The sequence below is a fragment of the Suricata suricatta genome, chromosome 11 (assembly GCF_006229205.1).
Source record: "Suricata suricatta isolate VVHF042 chromosome 11, meerkat_22Aug2017_6uvM2_HiC, whole genome shotgun sequence".
Lineage (NCBI taxonomy): Eukaryota > Metazoa > Chordata > Mammalia > Carnivora > Herpestidae > Suricata > Suricata suricatta.
Window position 1 is genome coordinate 14,901,118 of NC_043710.1, and position 10,314 is coordinate 14,911,431.

General features: G+C 38.6%; 1 protein-coding gene across 1 annotated transcript; it reads right to left on the bottom strand.

The window, feature by feature from the left end:
* Positions 1 to 271: 271 nt before the first annotated feature.
* Positions 272 to 1,297, bottom strand: LOC115272458 (olfactory receptor 4S1-like). Its single transcript, XM_029915531.1, has one exon. The coding sequence runs from the start codon at positions 1,295 to 1,297 to the stop codon at positions 272 to 274; it is 1,026 nt and encodes a 341-aa protein (XP_029771391.1).
* Positions 1,298 to 10,314: the final 9,017 nt, after the last annotated feature.

The following is a 10,314-nucleotide window of genomic DNA, read 5'->3' on the forward strand; positions in this document are numbered from 1 at the left end:
ACAATGAAGGAATTATGCAGTCATATTATCCATGGATAGAGGAGCTCCTCAACCTTCCTGGAGGGTCCCTCAATTATAGACCTCACAGGTTTCCTGAATGAGCCCTTAAGTATCACACTGAGAAACTCCTGGACTGTGATTCTCTTGGGAGGTAGAGATTATATCTTACATTGATTTGTATCCCCAATGCTTCACGGATTGCAGACAATAAATATTTAATGAATGAAGGGTTGAAGGAGTATGTGGGATTATTATCATTACACAGTTGTCATTACAAGCAGTAAATTGGAGATGGTACAAGATGGAAGTCTGGATGGCTGGAGCCTCCTGGGTGGCTGGCTTCCTGCATTCCATGTTGGATGAGATTCCCTGGACTGTCACTTCTCCCCTGGACTCCCTTCAGTTTCCTCATGGCACTCTTCACCTCATTATTCCTCAACGTGTAGATCAGAGGGTTCAGCAAAGGTGGCATGACAACGTTAAAGAGGATGACAAGTTTGTCAGCAGCCAGGGTGGTGGAGGGACGAATGTACATGAACATGGGGGGCACGAGGACCAAAAGGACAGTGATGATGTGTGAGCCACATGTGGACAGAGCCTTGCGCCGGCCCTCAGATGACCAGCTTCTCAGGTTCAATAAGATGACCACATAGGAGATGATAAGGATGATAAAGGACACCAAAGAGATCATGCCACTGTTGGCCACCACGATGAGCCCCACCACATAAGTATCTGCACAGGCCAGCTTCAGCAAGGGATGAACATCACAGCAGAAACTGTCAATCTCATTGGGCCCACAGAAGGGCAGCTGGACTGTCAGGAGTGTCTGTAGGATGGAATGTAGGAAGCCAGCCACCCAGGAGGCCCCAGCCAGCAGGCCACTCTTCCACCGATCCATGATGGTTGTGTAGTGCAGGGGCCTACAGATGGCCACATAGCAGGTATAGGCCATGGCTGTGAGGAGGAAGATCTCAGTGCCACCAAAGAAGTGGGCAGAAAAGAGTTGGGTCATGCAGCCATTGAAGGAGATGGTCTTACGCTCCACGAAAGTGTCTGCGATCATCTTGGGTGTGGTAGCAGACGGATAGCACATGTTGGCAAAAGAGAGGTGGTTGAGGAAGAAATACATGGGAGCCTTCAGAGTCTTGCTCGCATTGATGGTGATGATGACCAGAAGGTTCCCCAGGACAGTGAGCACATGAATGAGGGAGAAGACCACGAAGCACACATGCTGCATCTCTCTGCTCTGGAAAAGGCAGAACAACACAAATTCAGTCACGTTGTTCTTGGTTCCCATGGCTTCTCTGAGTTCCAACAAAGTAGATAGCTCTGCAAGGACACAAATTATGTGATATAAGAAAGTTTCAACAATCCAGGGAATCAGAAAACTGTTTTCAGGTCTAGATGATTCTAACACCGGACCTGTTCGAGGGGGGGGCACCAAGATGGCAGAGCAGCATGGAAGCTTTTTGCTTCTCTTGTCTCTGAAATGCAGCTAGATCAACACCAAACCATTCCGCACATGTAGAAAATTAATCTGAGGGTTACACAACATTCTGCACAACTTGAACTCAGCAGGTACTTGACAAGGAGAGGTAAACTGGGGGACAGAGAAGCCACGGAGAGAAGGGAGCTGTTTTTCTAGGAAGAGAGTACACAGATCGGGAGCACAGGAAAAGCACTCACCCTGAAAACAGATGGAAAGAAAGAAGACTGGAAACACCCATAAGGGATTCAACAGAAAGGGAGAAAGGAGAGGGTTTTAATACCATTAAGACTCTACAAACAGGGGAGCACAGAGTCTGAAACTCTGCAGCTCGATACCTGGCAGAGCTCTGGTGGGAAGGGAGACTCCCCAGAAGCAGACAGAATGGGCCGAGGGGCCCTTGGGCCCCACGGGTAGAGGTAGTTCCCCTGCTCAGAGGACAATTTGTAGAGGCTGTGGCTGCCTTCCCACAGGCAAAGTTCTCAGCAGATCCCAGAGAACAGCCACATTTTCTGATGTTGGAATAAGGACACTAAGAGCCATGGATAAAGAAGATGTGGTATATATATATGTATACAATGGAGTATTAGTTGGCAATAAAAAAGAATGAAATCTTGCCATTTGCACTACATGGCTGGAACTAGAGAGTATTATGCTAAGTGACATTAGTCAGAGAAAGACAAATATATACATTCATATGAAGAATTTAAGATACAAAACATGATCATTAGGGAAGGGAAGCAAAAATATAAAAACAAGAAGGGGGACAAAATATAAGAGACTTAAATACAGAGAACAAACTGAAGGTAGCTGGAGGGGTTGTGGTCGGTCGGGGAAGAGCTAAATGGGTAAGGGACATTAAGGAAGACACTTGTTGGGAAGAGCATTGGGTGTTAGGCATAGGGGGTGAATCACCGGAATCTGCTTCTGAAATCATTGTACTATATGCTAACTTGGATGTAAATTTAAAAGGAATTAATAAATAAATAAAATTTATAAGTAAGTAAGTAATTTTAACACTGAACTGAAATTGAGGGGGAAGAGTTCCCTATGCCTACAAGCAATTCTCAGAAACCAAATGGGTGTACTACAATTCAATTCAATTTTGACACTATCTACTTGGGGACAGCTTCAGGTCCCACAGGTTAAGGGTCCAGTCCTGCAAAACTGGCCCCACCCCCCATTTATGATGCTACTTGCAATCCAAGTTATCTGTGCTCCTAACCCAATGGCTATAGATCTGAGACTCCAATGACCACCCCCTTCCTTGGACTTGATTAATTTGCTAGAACAGCTCACAAAATTCAACAAAAGATTTATTATAAAAGGATAGAATCCAGGAATAGCCAGATGGAAAAGATGCATAAGGTAAGGTTTGTGGTAACAGCATTGAGTTTCCAAGCTCTTTGAGTGCATCAGTCTCCCCAAATCTCCAATGTTCACTAACTTGGAAGTTCTCCAAACTAGAGTTTTTATGGAGGCTTTATTACTTAGGCATGACTAATTGAATCAGCGGCCAGCCATCATTCAACCATTAGTTCCTCTTGGCTCCCCCAGGCTCCAGGGGTGACAATGAAAGTACCAACCCTTCAATCACAAGGTTGGTTCCCTGGACAACCAGCTCCCTTCCTTAGTTGATCTAGGGGCATATCAAAGGTCAACTCATTAGCATAATGAAAAACATTTCTATCTCATTACTCAGGAAATTCAAGGGTTTGAGAAACTCAGTGCTACAAATGGAGATGAAGACCAAATATATATTTCTAATTTATAAACCAGAATATCACAAGGTCCCAGCTATGCTCTATACTAACTGTGAACTTTTGCAAATCAATTAACTTTTCAGGACCTCAGTGTCAATGTTTTAAAAGATAGGCAGAGTTCCAATTCAAGATGATGATGTAGAATGACTGAATCCACCTCCACCATGGAACACTGCAAATTATACCTAGTAATAGAACAATTCCTCCTGAAGAAGGACTGCGGGCTGAGTGAACAGCTACTGAACCAAAGAGAGAGAGAATGGCAAGAGAACAGCAATAGAGGCAGAGACGGGGTAACAAAGGGAACCCCATCCCTGACACTCTGAATGGGAGTGTGAAGGGACAGTCCTGTGACCAGGGAACACATCCTCTGTCCTTGAACACAGAAAAATCACCTTCTTTAAAAAGCAACTAGTGTTAGAGGAAGGTAATTAGGTTCCAACAGGATGCCTGGAGGCCAGAAAAGCAGTCCTGTGCAGCCACTGGGAGAGTTAGAGGCCAGTTGGCAGCTCTCCAAAACAAAGCCAAAAGAAACCAGACCAAACCAAGCTGACCCAAGAAAAAGAATTTCTCAGACAAACAAGAGATAAAGGAGTTTATCACCACTAAACCAGCCTAACAAGAAATGTGAAAGGGACTTCTTTAAGTGGAAAAGAAATGGCCATAATTAGCATTTTTTTTAAAAACTATGAATAAAAAGATGTCAAATATGACAACATACACATAAAATGTGAAGAATGAAGTAAAAAAAGGAAAAGAAAAAAAAGGAAGATTTGTCCTCCTCTTGTATTTTTTTTATTTTTTAAATAGTTTATTGTCAAATTGGTTTCCAAACAACACCCGGTGCTCTTCCCCACAAGTGCCCTCCTCCATCACCACCACCTCTTTTCCCCCTTCCCCCTTCCCCTTCAACTCTCAGTTCATTTTGAATTTATAATGTGTTTGACTTAAATGACCATTAAAATAACATACACTGCTATTTTCTTAGGGTGTTTTATGTGAACCTCATGATAACCATAGACCCAAAATTTATGATAGATACACAAAAAATAAAGAAAAATAAAACCAAACAAAACACTATAGGTATTTATCAATCATAACGAAATAGACCAAGAGAAAAAAGAAAGAAATAAAGAACTACTATGAAAACAAAAATTTTTAATGGCACTAATTACATACCTATCAATAATTACTTTAAACGTAAATAGCCTAAATGCTCCAATCAAAAGACAGAGTGGCAGAATGGATAAAAAAAAAAAAGACACATCCACATGCTGCCTACAAGAAACTCATCTCAGACCCTAAAGATGCATACAGACTGAAAGTGAAAGCATGGAAAAATATTCACCATGCAAATGGAAATGAATTAAAAAAAAGCCACGGAGGCAATACTTTTATCGGACAAAATAGACTTTAAAACAATGCCTGTAACAAGAAACAAAGAAGAACATTAGATAATGATAAAGAGATCAATCCAACAAGAAGGTACCACAATTGTAACTATCTACACACCCATCACTGGAGCACCTAAATACATAAAGCAAATATTAACAGACATAAAAAGAGAAATTGACAATAAAACAATAATAATAGGGGACTTCAATACTCCACTTACATCATGGACAGATCATTCAGATAGATAATCAATAACGAAAGAGGTGTGTCTTTGATACATGGGACCAGATGGACATAACAGATATATACAGAATGTTCCATCCCAAAACAACAGAATACACATCTTTTGAAGTAGAGAGAGAACACTCCCCAGAATAAATCATATATTAGGCCATAAAAGAAACCAATCAATTTAATCAGATTGAAATCATACCATGCATCTTTTCCAACTAAAACACTATGAAACTAAAATAAATCACAAGAAAATACACAAAAGCCTGAAGACTAAACAGCATTATACTAAACAATCAGTGGATCATTGAAGCAATCGAAGAACAAATTAAAAAGTACCTGGAGACAAATGAAAGTGAAACCACAACAGTCCAAAATCTCTGGGACACAGTGAAAGAAGTTCTAAAAGGGAAGTATATAGCAACCCAGCTTAACCTCAAGAAACAAGAAGAAACTCAAATAAATAACCTAACCTTACATCCAAGGGAACTAGAAAAATAAGAACAAATAAAACCCAAGGTGAGTAAAAGAAAGGAAAATCAGAGCAGAAATAAATAACATAGAGACTAAAGAAAAGAAAAAAGAAAACGATCAATGAGACCAAGAGCTGGTTCTTTGAAAGATAAACAAAACAATAAACCCTTATACACACTCATCAAAAAAAGAAAAGAAAAAACAAAAACAAAAAAAACAAAAAGGAGCTGAATAAATAAAATCACAAAGAAGAGAGGAAAAGTAACAACTGACACCACAGAAATACAAATGATTGTAGGATAATACTATGAAAAATTATATGCCAACAAACTGGACAACCCAGAAGAAATTGATAAATTCCTAGAAACATATAATCTTCCAAAACTGTATCAGGAAGAAATAGAAAAATTGGAATAGACCAATTCTAAGTAAGAAAATTGAACTGGAAATCAAAAACTACCAAAAAGCAAAAGTCCAGAATCAGTAGATTCACAGGTAAGTTCAACCAAATATTTAAAAAAGAGTTAATATCTATTCTCCCACTGTTTCAAAAAATATAAGAGGTGGAAAGCTTCCAAATACTATGAGGCTAACATTACCCGGATAACAAAACCAGACAAACACAAAAAACAAAAACAAAAACAAAAAAAACCCTACAGGCCCAAAGCCCTGATTAACACAGATGCAAAATACCAGCAAACCAAACCTGGCAATATATTAAAAAGATCATTCACCACAATCAGGTGTGATTTATTCCTGGGATGCAGAGTTGGTTCAATATTTGGAAAACAATCAACATCATATACCACATCAACAAAACAAAGGATAAAAATCATATTATCATCTCAATAGACTACAGAGAAGCATCTGGCAAAATTCAACATCTATTCATGATTAAAAACACCAGCAACAACAACTCAGCAAAATTGGGATAGAGGGAATATATCTCAATATAATAAAGGCCATTTATGAAAAACCTACAACTAACATCATATTCAATGGTGAAAAACTGAGAGCTTACCTAACTCTAAGGTCAGAAACAAGACAAAGATATCCAGTCACACCACTTTTATCCAATAGAGTATGGGAAGTCCTAGCCACAGCAATTAGACAAGAAAAAGAAATAAGAGGCATCCATATTGATAAAGAAATTAAACTATCACTGTTTGCAGACAACATGGTACAATGCATAGTAAATTCTAAAGACATCACCAAAAGACTCTATAATTAACAAACAAATTCAGCAAAGTGGCAGGATACAAAATTAATACCCAGAAATCAGTAGCATTTCTATACACTAACAACAAAGCTGCAGAAAGAGAAACTTTTAAAATACCATTGAAAATTGTACCTGAAAGAATAAAATACCTTAAACAACGTTTAAGAATAAACTTAAACAATGAAGTGAAAGACCTGTACTCTAAAAACTATAAAACACTGGTGAAAAAAACATAGATGACAAAAACAAAAGGAGAGATATCCCATGCTCATGGATTGGAAGAATTAATATTGGTATAAATGTCCATATTACCCAAAGCAATCTACAGATTCATTGTAATCCCTATCAAAATACCAATGCATTTTTCACAAAACTAGAACAAATAATTTCTAAAATTTATATGGAACCAAAAGAGACCCTGAAAAGCCAGAGCAACCCTGAGAAAGAACAATGAAGCCAGAGGTATCCCAATTTCAGACTATAATATACTACAAAGGTGTAGTAATCAAACCAGCATGGTACTGACACGGAAATAGACACATAGATCAATAGAACAGAATAGAGAGCCCAGAAATAAATACACATTTATATGGTCAATTAACCTATGACAAAGGAGTCAAGAATATACAATGGAGAAAAGAGAGACTTTTCAATAAATGATACTGGGAAAACTGTACAGCTATGTGTAAAAGAATGAAACTGGACTACTTTCTAACACAATAAACAAAGATAAATTCTAAGTGGATTCAAAACCTAGACCTGAGATCTGAAATCATAAAAATTCTAGAAAAGTACACAGGCAGTAATTTCTCTGACACTGATACTTTTCTAGATATGTCTCCTAAGGCAACAGAAAGAAAAGCAGAAATAAATTAGTGGGACTACATCAAAATAAAAAACATTTGCTGGGGGACCTGGATGGCCCAGTCAGTTGAGCGTCCAAATCTAGATGTCAGCTCAAGTCTTGATCTTGAGGTCATGAGTTCAAGCCCCATGCTGGGCTCTGCACTGGGTGTGAAGTCTACTTTAAAAAAAAAAAAGGATTTGCACAGTGAAAGAAACTATCAACAAACAAAAACCCTACTGAATGGAAGAAGACATTTGTAAATCATATATCCAAAAAGGGATTAATAGTCAAAATATGTAAAGGACTTCTACAAATCAACACCAAAAAAATAAACAATCCAATTAAAAAATGAGCAGAGGACCTGAATAGACATTTTTCCAAAGAAGACACACAGATGGCCAATAGACACACAGATGGCCAATAGAAGCTCAGCATCACTAATCATCAGGGAAATGCAAATCACAAGTACCAGGAGATATTGCCTCACACATGTTAGAACAGCTAAAATCAAAAACATAAGAAACAGTATGTGTTGGCAAAGCTGTGGAGAAAAAGGAATCCTCATGGACTGTGGGTGGAAATATACATTGGTAGAGCCACTGTGGAAACCATATGGGGATTCCTCAAAAAATTAAAAATAGAAATACCATTTGATACAATAATTCCCGTTGGTGATTTACCCAGGGAAAATGAAAACACTAACTCAAAAAGATACATGCATCCCTGTGTTTACTGTAGAATTATTTATAATAGCCAAGACATGGAAGGAACCTTAAGTGCCCATCAATAGATGAATGGATAAGGAAATATGATATATATAAAATATTACACAACCATAAAAAGGATGAAATCATGCCATTTAAGACAATGTGGTTGGACCTAGAGGGTATTAGGCTAAGTGGCATAAGTTAGACCAAGAAAGACAAAAACCATATGACTCTACTCATAAATTGAATCCAAAACGAAATTAACAAATAACTAAAAAGCAGAATTAGAACTATAAATACAGAAAACAAATTAATGGTTGTCAGAGGGGAAAGGGGTGGGAGATTGGGCAACACTGGGTGAAAGGGAGAATTAGATACAGGCCTCCAGTTATGGAATGAGCAAGTCACAGGAATAAAAAGTAGAGCCTAAGGAATACAGTTAAGGATACTATAATAGCAATGTAATGGGACAGAGAGTAGCTATGCTTGCAGTGAACACAGCTTAATGTATAAACTTGTCAAGTCACTAAGTTGTACACCTGAAACTAATGTAACACTCTGTGTCTACTATACTCAAATAAAAAATTAATAATCATAATATTATAATAATGTATCATACCATAAGGTGTCTACACACACGGTGCGCATTGTCTCAGATACAGAATTGGTGATTTACTGTGTTGTACACCTAAAGCTAATGTAACACTGTATGTCCACTATTCTTCAAAAAAAAAAAAAAAGAAGAAGAAGTTCCAGGAAAAAAATGAATAGAAAGCATGAAAGATGGTTCAAGGTTGAAGAGATAAAGGTGGTAAAACTTCCCCATCCAAATGGAGTTTAAAAAGATAAGGATACCTGTCCATTTCTCTGTGTTCCGTTGCTCCTGGGACACACTGTCATCATGACATTTGTGACATTTTGCTCAAATTGTTCATTTACGTGTTTACTCTCCCCAGTAGACGGAATTGCTTGCTGGCAAGGTTCCTGACCACTAGTGTCTCGATAGTGTTCAAGATCTGCACATAGTATGCCTTCACACAGTATACAATATGTTCACATAGTACTCATTCAGTGTGTGCTTGTAACATAAAGAAATGAATAAATATCTGCTGGGTCTACCACAAAATGTCCAAAAACGAACTCCACCCCCTTCCACAAAACATATTCTTCTGACAACCTTCTAGTTCAGTTGATGAGTCTATACCATTCTGAATGGCCAGGCTAAAAATCTTGGAGTCATCTTTGATTCTTCTTTTCTCACGTCTCACACCTAATCAATTATGACTCATTTTGTTATTATCTTCACAATGTAATGACAATCTGCTTCTACCATGTTCACAGCTTCTCTCCCTGGTTTCTTTAATTCTTCTCCATCCCTAGTCTGCTCTCCTCCTGACAGCTGGCACACTCTCCCCAAGCCCTTTTTCTCAGAGAAAAACCCAGGAACTCTCATGCACAGGGTCTTGCATGGTCCCATCCCCACTGCCTCTCTGACCTCAGCTCCTTCCATTTTCCCCCTTGTTCCCTCCTTTCAAGAACACTGGCCTCTGCATCACAATCCCAGACTTTAGCCTCTACTACAAAGCTGTCATCATCAAGACAGTATGGTATTGGCACAAAGACAGACACATAGACCAATGGAATAGAATAGAGAATCCAGAGCTGGGCCCACAAATGTACGGTCAATTAATTTTTGACAAAGCAGGAAAGAGTATCCAATGGAAAAAAGACTGCCTCTTTAGCAGGTGGTGCTGGGAAAACTGGACAGCAACATCTAGAAGAATGAAACTAGACCAGTCTCTTACACCATACACAAAAATAAGATCAAAATGGCTGAAGGACCTGAATGTGAGACAGGAAACCATCAAAACCCTCTTGGAGAAAGTAGGGAAAAACCTCCTAGACCTCCACCGCAGCAATCTCCTACTTGACACATCCTCAAAGGCAAGGGAAATTAAAGCAAAACTGAACCCTTGGGACTTCATCAAGATAAAAAGCTTCTGCAAGGCAAAGGAAACAGTCAAGAAAACTAATATGCAACCGACAGAATGGGAAAAGATAGTTGCAAATGACATATCAGATAAAGGGCTAATATCGAAAATGTACAAGGAACTCACCAAACTTCACAATCACAAAACAAATAATCCAGTGAAGAAATGGGCAGAAGATATGAACAGACACTTCTCCAAAGA

Bases quoted from the DNA above. Each gene is read 5' to 3' on its own strand.
- LOC115272458 (XM_029915531.1), bottom strand. From the start codon at position 1,297: ATGGGAACCAAGAACAACGTGACTGAATTTGTGTTGTTCTGCCTTTTC.